The sequence below is a fragment of the Arachis hypogaea genome, chromosome 15 (genome assembly GCF_003086295.3).
Source record: "Arachis hypogaea cultivar Tifrunner chromosome 15, arahy.Tifrunner.gnm2.J5K5, whole genome shotgun sequence".
In the NCBI taxonomy this organism is placed as follows: domain Eukaryota; kingdom Viridiplantae; phylum Streptophyta; class Magnoliopsida; order Fabales; family Fabaceae; genus Arachis; species Arachis hypogaea.
This window is the reverse complement of record NC_092050.1, coordinates 152350368-152377426: the sequence shown is the minus strand read 5'-3', so window position 1 is coordinate 152377426 and position 27059 is coordinate 152350368. Positions and strand designations below refer to the sequence as shown.

Sequence of the window (27059 nt, the reverse complement as noted above, 5' to 3'; positions counted from 1 at the left end):
AAAAGTAAATGAAAATAACAAACACTTGAGTAATAAAGTGCTCTTTCCACCAAAACTTCTTTTTTCTTGTGTTCTTAGCTTTCTTTTTTCGTTCTATTTAAGTCTCTAACGTTTTAAAATCGTCTTAATTTTGTCTCACTATCAATTCTGTTAACTTTTCACTAACGACAGGACAACATTAAAACGATTTTAAAATGTTAAGAACTTAAATAGAACAATTTAAATATTAAAGAACAACTTTAAAATTTACTCCAAACGTTGAAGACAAAAACAATACGTTCCTCTAAAAGTTAAAACCTAACCAAATAAAAAATTGATTTAAAAGTGTTCATACCCTATCCCAAATCATAAGCCAGACCCAAATTTAACTAAAAGGCACAATCATGAAGGTTGGCTTTCACCACCTATTCGATCTCCACAAAGAGGTTGGGACCGACTGAAACAGGCAACTCATACTTATCTAAGTGAGTAACTGTCTCCCTGAATCTCTCTCATACTTTTAAAAGAGAGATCTCAACAACGTCTCAGTTATCCACCAGACCACCACCAATAGTGGAACTACTCCAATGGTGGATATTAGTTCATCACCTATAAATATACTAACACACTCAGGTAAAGATAAGTTTCAATATACTAAAACTTGCTTAATTCCTTGCTGATTTAGACATTGGAATGTCTTTGCAGATGCCACTCCCTATTCCTCAAAACACACGAAGAACAAGTTGGAGACCACTCTATTAAACGTTTGGGCCTCATAAACAAGCCCAATCTACATCCAATTTCAGGTAACCCGGAACAAAAAGTTTATTGATTCAATCAAGTTACAATCGAATTATAATAGAAAATACATTTATGAAAACCAAATTAGGAAATAATATGACTAAAATGTTCATTTTCAAATTTCAGGAACTGAAATTATTGATGCACATAACTTAAGAGGCACTAAATCGAACCTAGGCTTATGAAAGAAAGCAAAAAGACTAATTTTAATTATCAAAGAGTAAGGCTGTTACCCGGTTCAACAATATATGGAAAGATGATGTAAATTGAAAACAGAAACATGAGGAGGATGCAGTTTTTTTTTTCCTCCATCCAAATAGTGGATTTAATTAATTAATCATGAGTACCTGTTCAGTGTTCTCTAAAACCGACTCACAGATTACACACACAAAAATAGCAAGTCTTGTAAATAAAATCTAAAGCTCGCATTAGCAGACGGCAAATTACAACTCAAAAGCACAAGTGTCAGTGTGTCACCGTCACATTTGTTCGCTGCTTGCTTTCACCAAAATATATGCTGCTAACTACTTTCAACTAAACAAAACACCATAATAATATTCGTCACTAAGTTCATCTATGCCATTTCCAGGCTTAAAGGCTTTTTTTCCCATTCAGCCCCTCAAAAATATACACTTGCCATGTACTTCACTACCAAATCCTAGGTTGCCCTTTGTTCAAGTAACATTGTCTTTTCCATATGCAAAAGTACACCAAAATAACCTTTAAGTAAGATTGTTAACCACAGCTGAAAAGCCTCTAGTCTGCATTTTGATATACACCATCATCTTGACCTATCATGCCTTCTTCATCAGGTATCATGCCTTCCTCCTCTTCTCCATTATAGGAAGATCCACCATACTTCCCGTCACCATGAGACCCTCCCCACTCCTTTTGAGTACCATTGTTCGATCTACCACCACCAGGAGAGGATGGTGAACTTCGATTAGGACTGCGTCTTAATACTTTTTCCTCTGCATGCTGCTGTCGATATGGGGAGGATGATCGACCTTGTCCCATAACAGAGCGATGAAAACTGTAAGGGGGGGAACGTTCGCGACCAGTGGGAGCCCGGTCCTTGCTGTAGGGGACAGGACTGCGGCTTCGGTCCCGATTAAAACCCTTGCGATCACTATCACCTCCACCACGTTCCATCATTGCTTTGTGAAAGCTGACATTGGAATTTGGTGGGACCCTGACAGGGCTACGGCTACGGCTACGACTGCGATCACGGTTTTTGAAGCGATCACTCCAACTAGATCCTCTGTCAGGACTCCGAGCACGATCATTCCTACACCACAGAGAAAACATATTTGTAACCATTACTTATAAATATCTAGAATGACATCAAGAATCCTTTTACAGAACTGAAATCCTCTTACACAAACTCTTTAATGGATCAAGAATTTTTGCAACAAAATAATAATAAGCTAAACTGACCTCTGTGAATCATAGTCTGACCCACGACCTCCACCTCTGCCAGAAGCAGACCACCCACCCTTTCCTCCATAACTAGAGTCGCCAACTCTGCTACCATATCCAGCATCACTACCCCTTCCACTGTATCCAGAATCACTACCCCTTCCACCGTATCCAGAATCATTATTCCTTCCACCAAATCCAGAGTCACCGCGTCCCCCGCGGCCAGAACCAGAAGAACCCCATCGTCTGGATCTATTCATCCCACCACCCCGTCCTGACATATCCCGAAGTTCAGGAGGAACTCGCTGGTTTGCACCTTCCAAGACTTTGATGAGGTCTGTAGCATGTTTAGCATCCTGCTCCCCAAAGAAAGTGAATGCCAAACCAGTGGCCCCAGCTCTCCCGGTCCTCCCAATCCTATGAACATAATCTTCCACTCCTGTAGGGAAGTCATAGTTGACAACCACCCTAAAAAACATTTATTAGTCACTTTCAGATGTGATGATCACTTTCCAAGTCTTAAGCTCATATTATGTAAACAGATTCCCAACAGAAAATATGTGCTATAATAAAAAAAGAAAACTAGTCATCGAAATAGGGAAAAACCTGATGTCTTTAATGTCCAATCCTCGAGCTGCAACATCCGTAGCAACAAGGACAGGAGACCTCCCAGTCCGAAATTGATTCAAGACATGGTCCCTCTCAGACTGGGATTTATCCCCGTGAATAGCAGCAGCTCCAAACTGGCGTGCAAGATTACGAGCAAGTTGATCACACATTTTCTTGGTAGAACAAAAAATAATTATTTTAGATCCTTGATCCTGTGACCGCAAAATATTTTCCAGTCGTCTCTGTTTCTCCATGTAGATCAATACTTCAACATGCTATAATAACACAAAACGATGTATTAATCACAGTTGTTACCAATCCCCTAGCATCACTACACAGACTAAACAAAACATAGCATTTTGATGGAAAGTGACTTGCAGTAGGTGTCAAACCTGAGTAATAGATTTGTTAGCAACAAGCTCATCTACATTCCCGATGTTCACCTGAACGGGATTGACCAGCAGGTCAGCTGCAATTTTCCTAACCTCCTTAGGCCATGTTGCAGTATACATAAGAGTTTGCCTACGAGCAGGCACCTCATTTACAATCTTTCTAATTTGAGGTTCAAAGCCCATGTCCAGCATCCTGTCTGCCTCGTCCAGCACTAGATAAGAAATCTGGTTAAGAGTAATTCTCCTCATCTCAAGAATATCATTCAAACGGCCAGGAGTGGCTACCACAATATCTGCTCCACGATCAATATCCCTCAATTGAGGACCCTTTGGTGCTCCTCCATACAAACACTAGAGAAGGAAAAAAGGGAGAAAAAACAGAAATACATACACAGTATTAGAACCCTTTTGAGCAATACTTGTTTCACATTTTCATTTGTGAGTACAAAAGTAATTTTCCATCAAGCCGAGCAAGACATCGAATTAAAGAGATAAAAAATAAAAAGTAAGGATGATCATTAACTAATTACTAACAAGTTCCTAACAAACAAGAATAGTTACTTACTGCACAAGTAATTTTCGACGATTTCCCAAACTTCACAGCTTCATCTTGTATCTGTGTTGCCAGTTCCCTTGTTGGTGATAGTACCAATGCTGTGGGGCCCATTCTTGGATCATTACCAGTGCGCTTGAGATGAATAAATGCTGGAATTAAATACCCCAGAGTCTTCCCTGAACCTGTTTTAGCAATTGCAACTATATCTCTACTTTGAAGAGCAATAGGCCACGACTGTGCCTGAATTGGAGTTGGGGCAGAGAACCCAGCATTTTGTACCTATAAAAGGAAAATCCAGGAGATTGGTTTTCTTTGGGACTTATAGAGGAGTGGTTAATGCCGGAAGAAGCATCATCCTCCATGTGCAAGCCACCAATGCTTGCTGATGCAAGCTAGCGCAGGAGGAGGCCTCTTCTTCCGTACAGACCAAGTGGCAGACTGAATCATGACCAACGGCAGTCCCAGCCACGAACTGGATGATTCGGAAAGCCCTTGCAAAAACTTGGTCCACCGTAAAGGGCGCTCCAAATAAAATGCTAGCCCACAAAAAGAGGGCACCACAGCGTACGACATTAGCTCCTCCCCAGGAGCAAATATCGCACCTACGACAACAAAGTAAAGATAGCAAAAAATTATCATGAGCCTGAAACTTAGAAATTGGAGCTTCAGGAATTTTGCAAAGGAAACACTTGGTCAGATACCTAAGGGATCTTGTTTATCCTCCTAGTGGCAATTATTCGGGAAAGACAAGAAAAGAATGGATGGTCTTACCTCTCTAAGAATCTCAGAGGGAAGGCCACTTGAACTGAATGACGTAAGTGGTGGAGGAACATCATCACCCTAGGAATATAAAAAATGAAAAGCATAGAAAGTCATGTAATTGGCACAAGCCTAAAAGCAAGGGTAGCATTCGATTATCCAGACTGTTTCTCAAACACTGGCAAATGGAAAAAATTATTTCACCAGTGTATATATTCTAGTTGCGACAACGCCAAATGCAAATATACAGAATATGAACATATAATGACATTGTAATATGATATTATTTGCCTATGATATACATACAGTAACTGTAATTTCATGCCGACGCCGATAAGCCTCTGGAGATAACCCAACTCCAGTATCTGGTGCTCCTTGACCTTTGATAGAGGAACTAACATTTCCAGCAGAATGCATCCCATTTGGAGCATTATGAGAACTAAAATTTCCACCTTTCGAATCCTAATACAAAACAAAAGATCAAGTAAATTAAGTCCCCAAACAAACTAGAAGGACAAAAACATTCAATTGTTCTTCCAATGCTACCTTCCTTCTCTATAGCAAAATGATAACTTCATTTTCCTACATAAATGTAATTCCCAAACATCTCTTGCATCTATTTCATGTGAAGGAGAGAATCAGTTGTTCAATACAAACTGAGAGACCTACTACTCATCATTCATGAGGACACCAGGATAAGTCATTTTTAAACCAAAACTAGCATGTATTCTTTAGTGGCATGGGTCATCTGAGGTATCAAATTGCCAAAAGACACGGCCGGTGCACAAGAATCTCGCATCATCCAGAACAGCAGAAGTTCAAGGAAATGCCACATCCCCCCCCCCCCAAACCCAAACGCAAGCTTCAGATTCCACAGCTTGAACCCATGACTTTTGAAGTTACACAGACAACTTAACAGCTGTTTCAAGGCTCCCCTTTATCTAAGTTTTAAAATAGAAGAAAATAAAAGTAGGGTATAAACCTGGTAGTTGCGCAATCCACCTTCATTGTTTGACCCACCTCCACTGTTCCTATCATACCTATCACCCAACTCAGGACTGCGACCACGCTGCTGCCCTTGAGATGACTGTTGAACCTGGACAGAGGAACTAGACACCGAAGAAGAATACTTAGGTGAGGCAGATGAGCTCGAAGGCCGCTCATATTGGGTAACATTAGTTTCAGGATTCCAAAAATAAAGATACCCAGTCTTTCCATCCACAAGACCGCGCCATGGTTTTGGTAAAGTAGGGTCTGGTGGTGCATACCGCGGACCAACTGAAGAGGCAGTTGCTGTGGCAGCCATTGCAAGGGAACGGCAATGTAAATCTAACATGACAACCAACCAAATTAGTTACAATCAAATCCCATCCAGCAATAATTAAAACTTGCACGTCGTAAATAAGTATAATTTAACCCATGGGACGTGTTCGACTACAATGATAACGGCACAGAAATAAAATTTCAGTCACCAGCCAAATCAACACATTTTAATACAAAGAATTACTCCAAATCCATTATCACCAAAACCAAGCAAGCATAATTCGTCCACAAACATAGAAATGACCAACCCAATTGCCAGAGACCAACCAAAGGAAAAACAGCACCCAACCTAAGCTGAAGAATAGAAGCTCAAAAGATTCCCCAGCATATTGACAAACCCTAACCCGCAACATTTCTTTTACAGAAACCCATTTTCACATCCAAAAAGAAAAACTCCCAAAAAAAAGGGCTCAGAAGCTGAAAAAATTATCAACATTCAATCCATCTAATATTAAGCTGAATAATACCCTAAAATAGACACATGCAGCAGCGGAAACTCAGAAACCATACTTCCGGAAAAAAAAACAATAATAAGCCCTAGATTCAGTGAACGACGCACCAAAAACCTAACCACGCAACAAGCAAACTCTATTGATTTTCACAGAATCCAGATCTGACGAATCGCGACACGGTGCTCGGAATGCGTGAAAAATCAAAACGAAAATTGACAAATAAAAAAAATCGGAAGCGAATCTTAAGCGTACCTGTGTATAGATAGATGTAAACGAGAACTAGCCTCAGATTCTGCGTGCAACTTCTATGTAGTATGTACGAATATGTAATCGGATTCGGGTCCGGATTGCGGGTTTCCCGGGTCGACGAGGCCTAGCGGCACGCACCGGAGAAGGGGAAGTTGAAGTAGCTGAACGGGAAATAACAGAGAAGGAACAGCAAATGGAAGAGAGACCCTTTTTATAACAATCACGTAAGCATATTAATTATTAATTATGAAAAAATAAAAAAACATATAAAGGTTAATTAAAATGTAGATTATTTTAATAAATGGAAGTAATCATCCTTAAATTTGTAATTGTAATTTTAGTGGTAAGAAAAATCATTATGAATGTATTTCTATCTTTGATTATTATGAAATAAAAATATTTAATAACAAAAAAATAGTTTAAATAAAATAAGTTTTCTTTTTTTTTTTTTCCGTGTAGTGGTGGTGTTGGTGTGTGTGCAGTGTGACGAAAAGTTAGTGGTGGTGGATGGATATAGCAGTTATAGTTTCTTTTCCTTTTTTTTCTATTTTTTTTGTTCGTAATTCAATAACGTGTCAAGAAAATTTAAAATATAAAAATTCCCAGAAAAGAAAAATATCAAAGCAACCAACAATGAACTTGGTCAAGTTGGCTATGCGTTCCATAGGGTTTGGTTTGGGCCATCTCACTGCTAATTATGACTTGGTATGTTGGCTTTTCTTTTATTGAAAAATTAGAAGCAGAATTAATAAACTAAGTTCACATTAACTAAAAGAAAGAAATAAATTACATCTTCTGAATTTTATTAAGTTCAATAAATTACATCAATCTCTATATCTTGTTTTTGTAATCTTTTAGTACATTTTGAAATGGAAAAATAGGAAAGAAATAAGTAAACTTGAAAGGGATAAAGTTATGGGTATATCATCAATAGAAAAATATCCATTCTCTTTAGGGTACTCATTTGTTTTACGATGAAATTAGGGGTGTGCATAGTCCGGTCCGGTTCGAAGATCCGGTCTGGTCTCGAACACTTTAGAGGCTATTTTGGTGTGATTTTATCGGGTCTATAGTCGGGTAAGGGTCTCAAAAATAGACTCGGTCATTATTTCGGGTCGGGTCCGGGCCATGGCTTGGGTCTCCCGAACTCGGCCCGGTGGCCCGGTCATCATACACAATTAATATTTTGTATTATCAGTGATAGATGATGGCTATTCTTATGTAGAATTTAAATATTATAAACCTTAATATTTTGTATTATTAGTTATTATAAGGCTATAAGTTAATGTTTTATGTTTAAAATGCATAAGATTTTATACTAATGCATAATATTGTGTTATTTGTATTAATTTTAATATTTTGTGTTATTAGACAATATTAGTATTGATTATAGCAGAAATTATTTTCTTAATGGATAGAAAAATGGTGATATGCAGCTTAATGGGTGCATCTGCCACAGCTAGGTGTTAGGATTTGGTTGAATTAGTCCCACATTGCTTAGGATAGCAAATGGAGTGGGTGGCCTAAGCTATAAATATGAGGCTAAGTTCTCCATATTTTTTGCACCAGTCGAAAACACTTAAAGCTTGTATCTGACTTTTCTTTTCCTCTATACTCTTTGATTAGAGAGTGTTGTGAGGTGTAGTTAAATATTTGCTTTGAGAGTGTGGGTGTACTGGGGTGCCGGTGTTAGAAAGAAAGAAGTCTATGTGTTGTAACAATTTTCACATAGTGATATTCTTTGGTTGTCATTTGACAACGCCTGTGGTTTTTTCTCTAGTAATTGGGGTTTTCCACATTAAATTCTTGTGTTGTGATTGTGTCTATTTTATTTCTCTGTGAAAGATATTTTCTCAAGGGAGAATGGTGTATTATTTCCAACATGTGGTATCAGAGCTTCGGTTTGGTGGGATTTATTCTTAGTATGCTCTGTGGTTGCAGCTTAGTCTGACCTTCCACATCAGAAAAGAACTTTATCCTGTGGCTTGAGGTTGATCTTTGGTTGCTGTTTTTGTTGCTGGAAGGTAGTGTGACATTGTGAGAGTGCAGTTTGGAAAGGTTCTAGCTAAGGAAAGACTTGGTATTTAAGTGTGTCAATTGTGACCCACCTCTCTTTCCTGGAGACCCTTCCTAGTGCACGGTCTACAGTTGAGTTATACTATTCTAGTATACGGTTGCAACAATGTCAGGATATTCAAGTGCTGTGAAGCTTGAAATAGAGAAATTTGATGGAAGAATCAATTTTGGCTTGTGGCAAATACAAGTCAAGGATGTGTTGATACAATCAGGTTTGCACAAGGCGTTGAAGGAGAAGATAAGAAGTATCCTCATGGTATTGCCGCACTGCCATGGATAAGGATAAGTTGTGGCAATCGGGTCCACAATTGCACACGGGCATTGGTTGGCGTTGAGATGCAAGGTGTGTGGCGGAGTTGTGTCGATGGCTGAAGAACTTCCAGGAAAAGCCAATTTGGAAGTTGCACCATGAATTTTCAACAAGGTTTCGATCTGTACCAAGACGAAATGCTTGGAGTGGTCTAATTCCAAGTGAGTATACTTTCATGGTGGAGTATGATAGTTCTCTGAACTATGATTGTCGGTATAGACAATGGCAGCAAAGAATTGTCGGTGTTGACTATAGAAGCTAAAGATGTGTGACTATTTTAATCAAGGTGGAGATTGTTAGGATTTGGTTGAATTAGTCCCACATTGCTTATGATAGCAAATGGAGTGGGTGGCCTAGGCTATAAATATGAGGCTAAGTTCTCCATATTTTTTGCACCAGTCAGAAACACTTAAAGCTTGTATCTGACTTTTCTTTTCTTCTATACTCTTTGATTAGAGAGTGTTGTGAGGTGTAGTTAAATATTTGCTTTGAGAGTGTGGGTGTACTGGGGTGCCGGTGTTAGAGAGAAAGAAGTCTATGTGTTGCAACAATTTTCACATAGTGATATTCTTTGGTTGTCATTTGACAACGGCCGTGGTTTTTTTTTCCAGTAATTGGGGTTTTTCACATTAAATTCTTGTGTTGTGATTGTGTCTATTTTATTTCTCTGTGAAAGATATTTTCTCAAGGGGGAATGGTGTATTATTCCCAACACTAGGAACCAAAAAACGCAGGTTGCATTTGTCAGTGTCGGACAGTCAAGTTTCGCAACCTGTCGTAGCTCCCTGCATGGAGACAGATACCTGCTGTGTGTTGACCGCTTGGAACTCAACAAACGCAGGTTGCGTTTGTCAGCGGGCAGACATTAATCGCAGGATGCGATTGTCAGGAAGCTATGTTGCATGCATGACACGTTTCGAATGGGAATGTTGAGCGTGCACTTATAAAGAAAAACGCAGGAGGAGAGGCAACAAAGAGGGGCAAAAAAAAAGGTTAGGTGGGTTCCATTGTGCGGGAAAGAGGGGAGGCTGGTGCGCTGAGTAGTTGGAGAAGTGGAGGAAGTAGAAGAAGAGTAGAAGATTTAGGAATTTAGTTAGTTCATAAAAAAAATGGTTCACAATTTTACGTTACCTGAAGAACATATTATTGAACATTTGGATCATCCTCAATTAGTAAGTTTTTTTTTAAATTTATGATAAATAAATATATTTATTTTTATTTTATTTGATTTTATTTGGACTGTTTTATTGTTATTTTTATTATTATTATCGGTATTGTTATTACTGATAGTTGCAATATTATTATTGTTGTTATTATTATTATTGTTATTACTATTATTATTTGTATTAGTAGTAGTAATAATAATAATAATAATAGTAGTTATTATGATTATTGTTATTATTATCATTAGTAGTAACCGTATTATTATTATTATTATTATTATTATTATTATTATTATTATTATTATTATTATTATTATTATTATTATTATTAGTAGTAGTAGTAGTAGTAGTAGTAGTAGTAGTAGTACTATTATTATTATTATTATTATTATTATTATTATTATTATTATTATTATTATTATTAGTAGTAGTAGTAGTAGTAGTAAGTAGCTGTAGCATTATTATTATTATTATTATTATTATTATTATTATTATTATTATTATTATTATTATTATTGCGTTAGTTGTTGTTAATTTGAATAAATATTATCTTTTATTTTGTAGGCGACCAGAAATTTGTTGTCTAGAAAGCTTGATCTGCCAGATACCTTTAATGAGAGAGCTGCGGCGGCACTAGCATTAACTGGGTTTCAACACGTTTCGCGAATAAGCGAAATGAGAGGTCATTCTGCACTCTTGAGTGCCTTGGTGGAACGATGACAGCCAGAAACCCACACGTTCCACCTTCCAGTGGGCGAGGTGACGGTGACGCTGGAGGACGTGATACATATACTTGGCCTCCAGGTTAACGGAGAACCCGTCATGAGTAGATCGGATAGCAGTTACCAGTTTTTAGTGGATAACTGCATCGCTTGTTTTGGTCGGCAGCCGGGTCCAGACAATCACGTGTTGAGCAAGGTAAATCTTGCATGGGTCCGGCGGTGCAGAGACATTGAACCATGTGACACGTAGGAATCTATTGAGCGGTACATTAGGGCTCACATTTTCTGCGTGCTTGGTACGGTGGTGTTTCCAAATAAGTCTACTACGTCTTTGAACTCGAAGTTTTTGCCTCTACTTCGAGATTTTCATCCGATTTCGGAATACAGTTGGGGGGCAGCTAGTCTGGCACATCTGTACAGATCGTTGTGTCGTGCATCATGGTACAACTGTAAAGAAATGGATGGGCCACTCATTCTTCTTTTTGTTTGGGCGTGGGAGAGTATGCCGTTCATGGCCCCTATACCGCGAAATGAGCTCCTCGATGTTGGTGTTCCACTTGCGCGACGGTATTGTATTTTACTATTATTATTATTATTATTGTTGTTGTTGTTGTTGTTGTTGTTGTTGTTGTTGTTGTTGCGTTCATCCTACTCGTGCTTAGGTGGAGTCATTGGCGCCGGCATACAAGATATACACAGAGGTCTACAGTGCAGTTTAGGCGAGGACTCGATGACATGGGAGTCAATAATGTAAGTTTCAACTATTTATGTTACCGTGCTTATTTAGAATAATAATGTTACTAATAGGTCTCGTGGTAACTGATGTGCAGTTTACATGGCGGCCGTATGTCGGAGTTGATGTTCCACAAGATCTCGGCCCAAATTTGTTTATGTGCTCCACAAAGTCGCCGTTAGTGTTGTTCGAATGTATAGAGTGGCACCCAACAGATCGAGTTCCACGACAGTTTGGGTTGCAGCAGCTTCCACCAGACCCGGCATTTCAAATCGGCAGTGCTCATTGCAGGCGTTTGAGCAGTGCCCAGCATCATGACTGGAGAGACCGGACCAAGGAATGGCTTGACATGTGGCGTTATGGCCGCTATAACTCACTGGAAGTCGGGGACGAGATTGTCGACTTCCATCCCCTCCCATTGTACTATGACTGGTACACACAGCAGTACGGGGGTCACCTACAGCTGTCAGATAGAGTTGCAGGTGAACAAGCCGACGCCAACGCACAACAAGAAGGTCCACCACAACCAGCTGGACCTCAGCATCAGGATCCGGCGTATGACCAAGGGTTTCGGGTATCATTAAGGTCTATTAGTATTAATATTACTTCCTCTACTTATTATCATTACTGTTACCGTTATTTATTAGTGGCATTCATTTTCATTTAGGTGTCGGCACATGACCACCACTTCCAGATGCCGGCATTTGAGCACCCATTTATGATGCCGGCATATGAGCAGCATTATCAGGTGCCGGCATACGAGCAGCACGTTCAGGAGCCAGCATATGCCCAACAGTTTCCGGTATATCAGAAGCAACAACCGTACATACCTGAACCACAACAACATCAGGTAGCGGATCCCTACATACCACATCTGGTAATTCCAGCTGATGGTCAGTTTAGTCCGTTGGGTGGGCTTGATTTGATCAGCTTCTCTCGGCTCATGAGAGAGACATCTCATCTCTTTCCAGCGCTAGGGCAGCAAGGGCCTGCTGGTAGTGAGCCGTCTGTTGGTCGTCGTGCGACATCAAGTCATGCCAGTGACTTCGACATTGATCGATCGTCGGGGCATGTAGATCCTCCTCGTCCTTCCGCACCGCCGCGCACCGAGTTGTTCGACTTGAATGAGTACCCGCAGCCGGAAGAGGGATTTCTGGGACATGACCTCCAGCACGAGTCTCATTATGGTGGTTATAGTGCTCCGGGTATGAGTAATTCCGGTTATGTCGACGCTGGCGGTGCCAGCATGCCAGATGTCGGTGTTGGTGACGCCAGTATATCTCAAGGTCATTGGTATAATTTACGGACACAAACTGCGCCCCCGGACAAATACACCCCATCGCAGTATGCGAAGAAGGCGCCCAGGAAGTAGGTTGTTGCTTTTTAGTTCAGTCTGTTTCAATTTATGTTTTCATTCAGTAATGTAGATCGTATAGTATGTTTAGATATTTCTATTAGTCATTGTATCTATTACTATGTACTTAGATTTGTATAGTATATTTCTGTTTCAGTTCCGCGTGTTGCACAATTTAACTACATTCGTAGTTATTATTTAATGCATATATAAATAAAATGCACAAAGACATAAGTAAAATGCACAAAGACATAAAAAAGCTTACACACTAGTTAGAACTAAGTAATGAAGGCACAAAAAAAGTTACATGAAAAGTTAAATAGGTCATAAAAAGTTACATACAAAGTTACTAACTAGTTTAAAATGCGTTAACATGCAAAAGGCTTAATCACGATTGACCCCCGGCAGAGCTTGGACCTGCGCGCTGTGGACATCGGCTCCAGCTATGTCCCTCCTTACCACATGTAGTACACCGGCGAGGACCACGCATGTCCCGCGAATCCATCTCATTCAAGTAGCGGGTTGATTTGGGTCTTCCTTTGGATGCGCGCCTCAATGTCTAATTCGCGATCACCTTCGCTCCTTCATACGGAGCCCACGTAGATGGGTCACACATCGGGACAAACTCGCCTCTATAGACCTTGCAAATTTCGGACATCTTGTACACGTCGTGCACATATACTTGCCAATCAAGACGCTGGTTAGCGCAACATGCAAGGACGTGGCGACATGGAAGTCGCTCGACTTGGAAATGGCCACAGTCGCAGTGTCGTTGTGCGAGATTAACAGTGTAAATGGAACCATCTGGCATTTCGCGAACCTCAAACACCTCGTTGCGCCTGTCGAACTGATTGACCACAATGCTTCCTGCACGTCGAAAACTTTCTTCTACTCTTTTGGTGGCAAATTCTGAATACGTGAATCCATTGCGGACACGCTCATGAGCCTCGGCGCTCTTCCGAGTGAACAACTCGTTTAGCCGATAGAAAGTAGACCTAACAATGGCAGTCACAGGAAGGTTGCGTGCACCCTTCAGGACAGAATTTATGCACTCTACTAAGTTTGTCGTCATATGTCCCCAACGATGACCCCCGTCGAATGCCAACACTCATCTCTCAACACCGATCTCATCACACTATTGCATGTACGCCTCAACCCCGCTCTTGAAGCCTTTGATAGTTCTTGTTGTACTCCTATTCCGTCCTCGAATATCCTGTTATACAAACCATTTAATCATAAGCAAATGCCACAAAATTATTGTGAATAGAATCATATCAGCAAAATCAAATACCTGTGTTAACCACAAGTTTATGCAAATACGGAGCCTTAAACCTCCTTAAGAAGTTGGACTCGATGTGCCTGATGCAGAACATGTGCCACGCTCTTGGTGGTGACCATGCACCGTTACTGCGAGCTATTGCTGCGTCGGTGGAGTTATGGCGGTCAAAAATAATGCCGACGCCATCAATGGTAACAACATATCTCCGCAAGTTGGTTAGGAAAAACTCCCACGCGTCTGCCGTCTCACCCTCGACTATTGCAAATGCAAGAGGTACAATGTTTTGATTCCCATCTTATGCAACGGCAACTAGAAGTGCACCTTTATATTTTCCGTACAGGTGTGTGCTATCAACCTGCACCAGTGGCTTGCAATGTCGGAAGGCTACTATACATGGATAGAAACTCCAAAAAACGCGATGTAAAACTCTTACACCTTGAACCTCCTCACTCTCACGGTAAACGGGGAGCGTCTTTATCTGGACACGAGACATCGGCATCTTTGCAGTCATTGCTTTCAATCATACCGGCAAAGTCTGGTAAGAAACTTCCCAATCACTGAAAACTTTTGCGATGGATTTCTGCTTTGCCAACCAAGTCTTGCGGTAACTAACAGTGTAGTTGAACCTGGATTGAACTTCTGCAATAATAGACTTCACCTTTATCGACGGGTCTGCTTGGACCAACGGCCTAATGGCATCTGCAATTGTGTTTGAGTCCAACTTGGCATGATCTTGTGAGATCGTGCCCATGGTGCACGTGTGTTTGTCATTGTATCTCCTGATCTCCCAACAAGCTTTCTTTCGAATCAAGCTAGCTCGGATAAGCCAGTCGCACCCGGCACCATAACCCTTGCATTTCGCATAGAATGTCTGCGACTCAGACTCATACACAGTGTAATCAACTCCTCTAGAGATAGTGTAGCTTTTGATTGCAGATATCACGGACTCTCTAGAGCCAAATTCCATTCCGACACTAAACTCACCATCTTCCGCCGCAACGTTGCCTTTACCTACAACATGTGCACCACCATTACACAGACAAGGCAAATAAAATGCACACTAATGGTAACTTGAATTAATAATCATAACATACCCTTATTCGCATACTCAGGAAATTCCGGGGCATGCATGGCTTCGAGATCCAGAGTCCGCATAAAAGATGGAACACCAAACGGGTGCCGGCTTACAATCGAGGCCGCTTCATTCTGCATTACCGGATTGCCTGCCAAGTCTCCGTCATCGTTTTTGTCATCGACTTCATAGTTGGCTTCGAACTCCTCTTCACTATCGTTGTTATCTTCTTCCCAATCTAGGTCCCCGCACTCATCAACATCGACCTCCTCACCGGCCACGTCCAGGCTCGAATGCTGTTCGAACTCAACGTACAGCTCTATCATCGGCACGTGAAATCGGGTTTGTTGATAAATACAGAACATCTGCTGCATGCTGGCGTCATCCGTGATGGGCATTATTTGAAACTGTATCAGCCCACCAAATACTTGTACAGGATTCCTGTATAAAATATTGCTCACCATTTTCGAAATGTGATTTTGTATGTTATCACAAAGACCATTTTGCAACTCTACAAAACTCATCGTGTATGGTATAACAAATGACAACGGACATTGACAAAGAAAACTCACTCCTTCGTGTGTGTTTGGTATAATATCACTGTTATAATACACTCGCAAATTTGCAGTACCTTCCATAACTCGATTTTTTTTACACCAAAAAAATTCAGAACTGTTACATATATGAAAGAAAGAAGAAAAGGAGGAGTAGAAGTGGAATGAAGTATTTTGAATGAATCTTACTTCGTATTTATAGGCTGGGTTCCTGCTTAAAATATTTTTTTTAACAAACGCATCCTGCGTTTTTGGCTTTTCGAAAAAATTTCTGACGCAAAAAAAATACAACTTGCGTTTTATTTGTTCGAAAAAAAAAAGACTACCAAACTAAAAAAAACGCAAGCTGCGTTTTATTATTTAAAAAAAAAAATAACATACTGCCCTCATTAAATGCAGGTTGCGTTTGGGCTCAATCAAAATTTAAAAAAAATTTGAAAACCATTAAAACAATAAAACGCAACCTGCATTTATCTAAATTGCTGAACCAAAAAAAAAAGAAAAAAAACAAAGATAAAGCGTAGCTTACGTTTTTTCTCTGACACCATACCAGTAGAATTTCTTTCCACTCTTCCATTTCATTGCACATCACGTTTCTTGTTTCCATATAGGAAAAATTCAGCCTGATTATGGTTATGCTTTAATTTTAGAGAAGAGTTAGTTCTTGTTATATTTTTCTAAGTGAATTTTACCATTTCAAATAACAGTTGGAGTCTTAGAAATTTGGATATTTTCACATGCCAGTTTATAAGAAGGTATTAAGGTAATGTAATATTAACGGCCCAGTTTTTACTCGATATAATCGTGGCCTGAAAGTGTATAGGTTTTATCGGGTTTAGCGTCGAATTCGGGTCTAATAAATAGGCCCGGTATATATTTCGAGTCAGGTCTAGATCACATCAAACCCGATTTTACCCGACCCATGCACACCCCTAGATAAAATATATGATGATAGTGTTTTTTGTGCGCATACGTTAAAAGTATAAATGAAAGATTATTTCATATTCTAGTAAAATGCTAAAAGATACGAACAATTTTCCGTATTATAAGCACACACACAAAACAAGAAAATGTGACATTCGTTTAATGTATGTTTTATATCCAATGATTTATTTATTCAATATCTGAATAACAAAAATATTATTTATACACCAAAAATAATCAAAATTCAATAATTATATATTATATATTTTAATATATATTTTATATTAATGATTAATTTTAATAACTAATTTTAAAATACATATAATATTGTCTTAACATGATTGCATTCATATATCTAATTTGTAATTAGAGTTTGCAAGCTGTGTTAAAATTAAATTTGTAGTTTGGTTCGATAAAATTTAAAAAATAATAAGGCTATCTTAATCTAAAGCTTGATAAACAAAGTTTTACGAACAAGCCCACTCACTAATTTGAGTACTGAACAAATAAAATAAAATAAAAAATGAACTAATTTTAGTATGGTACTAATTTGCATCAAACATGAGCTATGAGTTTGTTAGCTTTTTTTTTCTTCTTAAATTGATATAATTCACAAATTAACTGAATTCATAAGGATGACAGAATAATAGAGAATAGATTTTACAATCGATCAATCACTTTAGTTTTTAATTGTTTTGATTGACTTTGTTCCTAGAACAGAACTGGTTACTAATGATATTAGAAACTTGATCTTGGTCTTCCATATCATTAAAACTTCCAAACATGGCAAGATTCAAGACCATCATCATTAAAAGCAAAGTTTGTTTGAAATAAGGCATAAACAAGATCAATCCAACAGGTAAAAATAAGTCGAAGAATCTTCAATGTCATTTTCTTAAAATAGTAAAAGTGAAATCACAAATGTGAAAAATGAAAACTTATTTAAACCCGTTGCCTTTACTTTGGCAACAAAAATGGGGTGGGAACTGTTTCCAAGTTAGATAACATCCAAAATGTTTGGATTTTACAAAGAACATTAAACACAGTTTTTTTTTTTTCCTTTTTTCTTTCTTTCTTTAGACATAGTTCATTGGTTGGTGGTCATTATATTCTTAACCAAGTCAAGAATACGGCAGTAATCAAAAAAGAGGGAAGATTCTTTACCCTCTAATCCATCCCTGCTTACCCTATTGCTCCCAGCAAGGTTGTTGCAAGGGCTGCCGCCAACAATGAGATCGAAACCCCCAAATGTGTTCATCAGCTTCTCGATACGATCGCCGTTTAGCTGTTGCACATCATCCAAGTCAATAAGATTACCCTTCTGGTTTGTTTGCTCCCACCAGCTTCGAACTATGTTTCTGTTCACTTCTGACTTCTCAACTGAAACAACGTTCTTAAGGGGGATGCCAAGACGATGAAGGGCAACCTCAGCACCGCCGATCCCAGAAAACAGAGAAAGAATGTTCATACCATTGGGATACATGTCCTTCAGAACTGACAAGTGGTATGCCACTGTGTCGACCTGGAACAAACAAAATATAAAGAAAATATAAGTAGCTTTTATAAAACAAACAACGTTTTCATCTTAAGCTATCAAAACCAAATGGGAAGTTACACACAAGAATAAATATCGAAACTGCACAAAATTTTTAGCAGAGTGGCAGGCTGATAAAGTTGTTATGACGGCAAGCTCACCCCAAAGGTTATTGATGGAGGCTTCAAACTACATATATAGATTATACAGATATAGACATAGAAAATATTCTCATACCTGGAATGAATTGCCAAGTGACTTATATCTGTCAGTTCGACTTATCCCGCCTCCTCTAGTGTGGTTCCTTGGGAAACCCAACAGTGTTTCAACTTCATCAGGCTCTAGCGGAGCAACCTTATTCCTTCCCACCCAAACCAGATTCCATTTCCGACATTGCTCAAGAACAAACCTTTGGACATCCTCAGGTGGCTCTCCATCGTAGTTCTCTAGAGCCTTCCTGATTCTCTCTGTTAGTTTTGCACTGCCAATAGCTGTTTGCAGACAATTTAGTTTGGTCCTAGTGTCCCATGAAGGCCACCACTTCCTTGTTAGGGGAAACGCCTCGTGTATTGTACGTGGCGGAAGTGGAAGAAGTGGGAATCTGTTTTCAATGGGAAGATTGTGGATATAGCCCCTTTTCCTGGCAGCTGCGCAGAAAAACTTCGAGTCAACAAATTCAGGTTCCACCTCATACAAGAACCTAGAAATAGTTTGCCAAACCCCCTTTGGTGCAAGTGCCACATTTTCATAATAGAAGTAAGGAGGCCCAACAGCATCGTCTGGAAGCTTTCTGTGTTTTATGACAGCTGGCTCAGTAGGAACCCCAAAACCAATCATCGGGTTTGGAAGATGAAGTGGCTCATCATCATCTTCACTGATTATTCTCTTCTCACAGCTTTTAGGCCTTTTCCTTCCCAACACTTCTAATTCATAATATCTTCGCTTATTTAACTTAGAAATGTCAGGCTGTGAAAATAGAGTTGAAAATTAGTTAAAGATCTAATAGATGCTTGAAACTGAATTATCGGATAGATGACTGGCTGTACAATTTAAAGGGTGAAAGATTATCAGAAAATTACATGCATTAGATTTTCTATTTTAGGAAAATCATAATGTCACTCCTATTTTGACAGTGGCACTCTTTTTTTCAATAAATTTATACAAACATACAACGAAAAAAATAAAAAAATAAAAAACATGTGAGAAGTGGCATTATCATTTTCTTCTATTTAATGCATCCCATAATATCAATATGCTACCTTTTCTTCGGGAGGTAGAAGAGCATCTTCAGCCTTTGCCATTTGAGCAACACCTATAAAATCTATTAGTTCATCTACAGAAGAGTTGCAACCTGCAGTATTTAATAACCTAAATGAGGCCAATATAATATAGTAGAAGTCAAACAGATAGAAACTACATAAACTTAAGAACACAAAGAAAAGAATTTTCATGAAAGGTTATTCTCGTGGTTGATCAAGCTAAATTGGTGAAGATGTAATTTGCGCAACAAGCAGCCTTATCCCCCTAAGTGGAGTCGGCCACATGGAAAAATGGCCCCGCTGAGCCCTATTATGTATCATGCCTACGGCGAAACTGTTTACACGTAGATATCCTTTGACCACCTCATGTATGATCTTTTTGGGTCTTTGGGTCTTGTACCATTCGTCTCCTCTCTATCTTCCATCTCATCCATCCTCCTAACCGGATGCTCTGTCGATCTTCTTCCCACATGCCCAAACCACTTGAGATGAGATTCTACTATCTTTTCTACAATAGGTACTACTCCAACTTTCTCTCTTATATCTTCGTTCCTCCTAACCGGATGCTCTACCGATCTTCTTCCCACATGTCCAAACCACCTGAGACGAAATTTTATCTTTTCTACAGTAGGCGCTGCTCTAATTTTCTCTCTTATATTTTCATTCCTTATTTTTTCCATACGTGTGTAGCCGCTCATCCATCTCAGCATCCTCATCTCTGCCACACTTAATTTATGTTCATACTCACCATTTGCCGTCCAACACTCTGTTCCATATAATATAGTCGGTCTAATGGCAGTGCGATAAAATTTCCCTTTAAGTTTTTAACGTACTTCTTTGTCGTATATAAAACCAAACGCACTCCGCCACTTTGACCAGCCCCACAATAAATTTCATTATCCACTAATCTATGATGCATCTTACCACAAAACTAACCAACATTCTTACATGGAAGCTGTATTAAAAAAATGCTTAACTAAAATAGTGAGTTATACTGATAAGCCCTAGTAGCAAAATCCATGCAATAAGGATAAAATAAAAAAGTTAAGAAACTACGGTCAAATAATAAGATAATGAATCCTTAAAATGCACCTAATCTTTCTATGGCAATTAGGGCTTCATCCTGCTTGTACCCCATTTTCACCAACGTCAATACAATGTTGTCACTCCCACGAAGAGATTTTGTTATTTCCTGTAAGAAAGTAATTAAACAGTCCATAATTAAAATAGAAAACTTGCAGCCAAAATTTTGTCTTGCATACTAGATATGCAAATAAAAGCAAGTATGATCACATGAATCACAACAATTTCATTTTACCTGTGCAATACATGGATACCTTGCCCAGTTAGATGGGATTGGCAACATGGACATGAGAATGCCATAGTGCCAATAAAGGAACATAACCATATAATTTATGTTGCTACAGAGTATCTCCTCAAAAGACTTACATTGTTATCTAAAGGTATGTAAATGGTTGTATATCTAACAAACCCTTTAATGTACAGTCTAGTGGCATTAAAGCATGGGTTATTGGCAAACAATCCTTGTGGATTTGATACAATATCATAAACCTAATTCTCAACGGTTGTTACATAAAGCTATACGAATGTGTTTATATATCCAATGCAAGCCATGTTTGAAAATGATAATATGACCATAACTTTATTTCCTATTGCTGAAGTACTAAGTATGGTAGCAACAGAGACAGAATACAATGATTATATTATAATTCAAATCATACAGACACTGAGCACTAGGCAAAAGACATCATATTCAAAAGAGCATAGACTACCTCCTCATCGGATAAAGCATCAGAATCTGAGTTTTCCCAAGAGCTCACTCCACCTTCAGAAGAGCTAAGATCTGGCTCAATTTTTACTTGTGGTTGACGGGGACTTTCTAAAACCTACAAATAAAATAACATAAATGCCAAGATAATTCTAACTTTTATACTTGAAATTGAAACATAGGCAAACAATATACCTAAAAAATGTCGGTACAAGACAGCCAGAAAGAGCATCAACAAAAAAACATATAAAAAGAAAAACCAAAATTTACCAAAGAGCAACGATTTGGCTCAATTCGCTGTTGGGGCTTAGGAGAACTTTCTATAACCTGCAAATAATTAAAAAATCAAGACAATTCTAACATTTAACACTTCAAATTTCAAAAAGAAGAATCAAATTGTACAATAAATGTGTGAACAATAAGTCAGTAGAAAGTTATCAAGACAAAGAAGACCAAACTGAAAGGCCAAGAGAGAAAGAAAAGTCATTGTTTTTGCAAATAAAAAACTAAAAAATAGAGAAAAAAAGAAGGGGGGGGGGGGACAAAAAATGCAATCACAATTAGTTCATATAAACATGGGAAACAGAATACTTGTTTAAAATACTCTAGTGAACCTCCAAATTTTGTGAAGGCATTCTTCCACATTAATTCTTAATAACATGGTAACCACAAGCTCACAAAGGTCACTTGTCCGGGGATTGCAAAATATTATCCCTGTTGTATTAAGACTCGATTATATATAGGCAACTCAAGACACAAACTGGTAAAAGTCCAGTACTAATTAAGTAATAATTCCGTAGGAATACAAAAAAGGAGAAAAATTCTTGTTTGTGTGCCCTTAGCGTATTTTAAAGGGGTTCCCCTTTAACAAGAAAATGATGAGGCCTTAAGAAGCCACTAAGACATCCCCAAATCCCATACCACGACAGAGACAAAAGAAACAATTTAGATGCATTTTTCCTGACCAACAAAATTAATTCATTATTTCATTACCACTTATTTTATATCAATATAAATTGAGTGGAAGCTGGGATTTAATTATACCCAATAGAGTTTACACATGAACAAAAATATGTTAACATATCCAATGTGCGAAATTGCAAACTGTATATTAGTAGCATAACACTAAAAATGTAGGTGAGTGGATCCTGATTCCTGAATTATACGACCCAAGTAGGAATTTAAAGAGAGAAAAAAATCACAATGATCTTTGATATATTATGTAGTTTAGTATGTGCTGTTTACACATGCCAGAACAAAGAAAAAATTGCCAATGACTAGGACACAACTGTTTCTTAAATTATGTGTGGGTGAGGTGAGACAACTACATCATGGTACATGGTACTGCATATAACAAGGAAATAGTTCCAATGGACAATACCATGGGTGGCACTATGTTAAGTATCTAAGGAAAGTGGGAAACCACACCTTAAAAGCTAGCTGTTAAGGGGGAAGAACCACTCTCCTTATGTACAACATCAAGCATCCATACTACTCGATGTGGGACTTTGAGCACCCATAATACCCAAGTCCCTAACAATACACCGGCCCTGGAGAGCCGACGTCCACGGCGGCTTCACTCTATCGATACTGACCCAACGGTAGCCACTTTGCTACGGTCTATCAGTATTCGGTATTCACCTTAATCCAGCCTATAGGTAGCCCTTTCCGTGGCGCCGACAACCATGCTCTGATACCATTGTTAAGTATTTAAGGAAAGTGGGAAACCACACCTTAAAAGCTAGCTGTTAAGGGGGAAGAACCACTCTCCTTATGTACAACATCAAGCATCCATACTACTCGATGTGGGACTTTGAGCACCCATAATACCCAAGTCCCTAACACACTAACACAAAAATAAATAAATAAGCAAAAAAAAAAATATCAACACACCGAGTACGAGAGAAGTTCTTCAAGTAGTTTGTCTTCATTTTCCTCACCTGGATGTTGATGAGAGCAAACATTACTTGTGAACCTAACTTACAAAATCTTTTACTCAAATTTGGTGAAGTAGTGCCATTACCATATTCCTCGATTACTTTGGAGACCATTTCTCTGGGAAATCCCATACTCACGAAATGATCAAATACCTTGGAATTAGATGGACCTGCAGAGGGGCTTGCCTTAAGAGAAGAAACGATAGTTTCATGTTAGCATTTTAAAAATTCCATTTCTTTTTCGGAGTCTTATCCATACATTTGGTTTGGGTTTATAATGATTTCCAGTACAAGGCGTAACAGAAATAGTGGATGCAAAATCACATAATATGTCCTTATAAAATTCAAGTCATTAAATAATAACAAAGAAAAAATAAGCATATAAATTCTACAAATTTTAAATACACATGATATGCATAAAACCAATTTTCTAAGGCCTTAATTCTCAAAAGCATATTTCTGCAATGACTTACAAGGTTAGCTAATCATATATTGAATTGTAATTGTTAGTCAATTATACATCATTCATACAAGATTACAATGTAACATTCAGAACCAGTAAAGGACAAAATAAAACTATAGTTGCACCAGCTTTCATCTTTAGAAGAGTACTATAATTTCTACAGAAAATGTACGTGTATTAATCTTAACTGTCCTTCCTTTTCCTTCAATAAAAGGGATTGTATTAACAACATTCATACAATTATATTTTTAAAAAATTTGTAGTTGAAACCTTCAATCTTATTTTATATTCCACTTGTTCTCTGGGTAATTGGGCCTCTAATCTGTTTCCTTGACATTCAACTGATCACAAAGATAAACTTACACAGAAAGATAAGCGTCTAAAACATTACCTCTCCAGACCCGGTGAGAACCGCTCCATTAGGAACAGTTAAACGTAAAGAAGAAGACTGAAAGTTCTCAATTTCACGCTCATCTTCGCTGTTCCAATCAAAGCTATCACTCTCCCCACCAGACTCATCGCCACCCTGCAATATTTCCTATACATCAGAAGGAGCAAAGCCATAAGCTAAGTGCAAAAGTAAAACTACGAAAAGAAAAAGAAAAAGGAAAAAAGGGGGGAGAAGATTCTTTCAAACAACATTTCCAGTCTCCCTAAGGTAGGATCATCTTAAAGATTTGACTAAGTAACCTATAATGAAACGAAATACACATATTTTTTACTAGTAAATCATACCATCTTCAATCTCTCAGCTTTGCAAAGACACAGATCTTCAGGCTGCCCACACAAAGAAACAATGGTCATATATTACAAAGCTATAAGAATGCAAAAGCACCAACCAGCAACCAGTTGAAAAAAGGTCCAAAATGGATAGCATATCATCATCATCATCATCATTATTATTATTATTGGGAAATTACATCTCAAGCAACTATCATGAAATAGTACTGAAGAACAGAGGATCACAGAACAGCTACCATATCCAATAGAACAGAGCAAAGGAGTTCCCAAATCCCAACTTTATTTAGTAGGGAAAAAAAAACATGTAATTATACCAACACATAAATATGCATCACTCTACTCTGTTTTTCTTTGTGATTCCATCATGAATCATTTCCTCCCATCCTTTGTAAAACTCTCAAACAAACAACGGTTTTAATTATATGATTCTCGGGAACACAATGTTTTATCACAACAACTACATTTCAGCTCTGACCTCCCAAATAGACCCCTTTTTTTTCCCATGGTATCCCTCAATTCAGCGGGGCCAACAACTAATCCGTCCCAAATCGGAGCTCCATTTAAGGGTTTGGAGATGGCCAATGAATTGCTGCATGCACAAGACTCTTTTTTACTCATCAAGACATTCCATCCTCTCTATTACAATGCTGCTCCAGTTTCAACAGAAAAACTAAACGGGCCAAACAACAATGGATTTCACACAGAAATTAGAAAAATAAACATGCTATAAACCTCGCACACTGTTAAAATTAAGCAAGGGAGTTAACTTCTAAACTCTTGCAAAATTATAATTAGTACCTGAAAAAATATAAATATAACATCATAATTTAAACATAAGCAAAACGGAATCACACTTTTTTATGATAGAATTGAGAACCCAAAAATTAAAAAAAAAAAAAGAGAGAGGGGGGGGGGGGAACCATGAAAGATGGAACTCATAGCAGCAGTAGCAGCAAAGAACAGAGAGCCAATAAGAGAGACTAAGCTATTAGCCTAGGGTTCACATATTAGGCTCTCTCTTTCTGGGATCAGTAATCACAACTCGGAACAACACATGCATTGATACCAAAATAAAACAAGAACTATAAATGTGAATATATAAAAAAAAAAAATAGAAATCGTCATTCCCAGAAGCATAACAAATACCCTCGAAGAAAAAAAATCTTCAAATTTTTAGTTAGCTAACCCAAAACACCATAAAATTTCACCGAATTAACAACAAATTGGAAAAGAAAACAAAAAAAGAAATGCATGAAGTGGAACAGTTACTTGCCTCTTCCTCTCTCTTTCTCCAAATCAGCAAACTCAGACGGAATCTATAATGTCGATTTCTCTCTCCTCTGCAAAAATTCAACACAAAAAACTCAACTACCACACTAACCTCTTAAAAAAATCCAACATCATCAGAGAAGAAAACACTTGCATGCGAATTTTGCTTTGCTGAGAGAGAGAACGTGAGAGAGAGTTTTGAAGTTCCGAGGAAGCTGACTCAGTCCGAGTCACGGCGCGAAGAATCGGTATTTATCGTCACCATCACCATCTAACGCGAAAAAAACAGCACAGTTTTCACCGCACTCGCGCATTTTCTCTCTCTTGGAAAAGTTTTTTCACTGTGGGAATATCCATGGTAACCGACAAAATCTAACGGTAAAAATATTACTGTAATAGTAACCGTTAGTTCTAATCCGTTGGATTTGAATACTTTTATTTTCTTTTTTTCTTATGAGGAAGATAAGAGTTTGATAAAGAGAAATGAACGGTGATGTAAGCATTGTTGAGAATCATAGTGTAGGAAATTGTGTTAGGTGAAAATGGAAAGGAATCTCTCCTTTTCATTCTCACTTATCACAATTAACACAATATGACAAAAGTGTCCTTCAACACTTCAACATGTGTTTGACCATATACATTGAATATAGGAATAACTTTAAAGCTTGAATAAAATTTTTAAATGAGTTTAATTTTGATATATTAAGATATAAAAAAATTTATAGATATTTAATTAAGTTTATATATTAAAGATTTGAAAAGAAAGAGAATAAGAATGATATATATTCGTGTAAGGAAAAATATGTATGATGAGATTATAATTAGTGTGAAGAATTAAGGTAGTGTGACAGGATAATTTTCTATTAGTATAGAATTATATTATGGATTATCTTTAAGTCTATACTTTTTACATTAGTTTTGAAAGTACTCTTAAAGCATATCTACTAACCTGTGTTATGATGCATATTTTTTGCCGATAATACTATTTTTATGAAAGAGTCAAGAAATGACCTAAATAAAAAGTTGGATACTTGGATTTATGGAGATAAACTCTAGAAGTGTATGGTTTGCGCATAAGTTATAGCAAGACGGAATATATAGAATGTAAGTTCGGCCGCCGAAGGAAAAATTCTAATACAGAGGTAAAGATTGGAAAAAACATTATACGAAAAGTTAAAAGTTTTAAATATCTTGGGTGCATCATACAGGATAATGGAGAGATTGAACATGATGTAAATCATATGATCCAAACAAGTTGGTCAAAATGACGGAATGCTTATTGTATTATATTATATGTGACAAAAAAAGTACCTTTAAAATTTAAAGGTAAATTATATCGCA

General features: G+C 38.0%; 3 protein-coding genes across 8 annotated transcripts; all 3 read right to left on the bottom strand.

The window, feature by feature from the left end:
- Positions 1–1046: 1046 nt before the first annotated feature.
- Positions 1047–7027, bottom strand: LOC112751400 (DEAD-box ATP-dependent RNA helicase 14). Of its 2 annotated transcripts, XM_025800531.3 has the most exons (10): positions 6543–7027; positions 5721–5844; positions 5498–5624; positions 4822–4977; positions 4528–4596; positions 3766–4035; positions 3201–3551; positions 2806–3083; positions 2218–2667; positions 1047–2068 (listed from the first exon to the last, which is right to left on the bottom strand). In XM_025800531.3, the coding sequence occupies exons 2-10, from the start codon at positions 5819–5821 to the stop codon at positions 1537–1539; spliced, it is 2334 nt and encodes a 777-aa protein (XP_025656316.1). In that variant the 5' UTR covers positions 5822–5844; positions 6543–7027; the 3' UTR covers positions 1047–1536. The 2 variants fall into 2 exon arrangements, with proteins under 2 accessions (XP_025656316.1, XP_025656315.1); XM_025800530.3 differs by having other exon boundaries at positions 5498–5844; positions 6543–7024.
- A 6429-nt stretch (positions 7028–13456) lies between these two features.
- Positions 13457–13969, bottom strand: LOC114925386 (uncharacterized). The gene has a single exon (XM_029293018.1). The coding sequence runs from the start codon at positions 13967–13969 to the stop codon at positions 13457–13459; it is 513 nt and encodes a 170-aa protein (XP_029148851.1).
- Positions 13970–17592: 3623 nt separating this feature from the next.
- LOC112751399 (DNA (cytosine-5)-methyltransferase DRM2) lies at positions 17593–26017 on the bottom strand. Of its 5 annotated transcripts, none has more exons than XM_025800527.3 (12): positions 25873–26010; positions 25723–25789; positions 24444–24485; positions 24100–24234; positions 23332–23431; positions 23202–23248; positions 21579–21635; positions 21313–21426; positions 20612–20711; positions 19520–19611; positions 18498–19226; positions 17593–18248 (listed from the first exon to the last, which is right to left on the bottom strand). In XM_025800527.3, exons 3-12 carry the CDS (start codon positions 24444–24446, stop codon positions 17814–17816), a joined length of 1812 nt encoding a protein of 603 aa, XP_025656312.1. In that variant the 5' UTR covers positions 24447–24485; positions 25723–25789; positions 25873–26010; the 3' UTR covers positions 17593–17813. The 5 variants fall into 5 exon arrangements, with proteins under 5 accessions (XP_025656312.1, XP_025656311.1, XP_025656314.1 ...); XM_025800526.3 differs by having other exon boundaries at positions 24100–24246; positions 25873–26008; XM_025800529.3 differs by having other exon boundaries at positions 23332–23415; positions 25873–26005.
- Positions 26018–27059: the final 1042 nt, after the last annotated feature.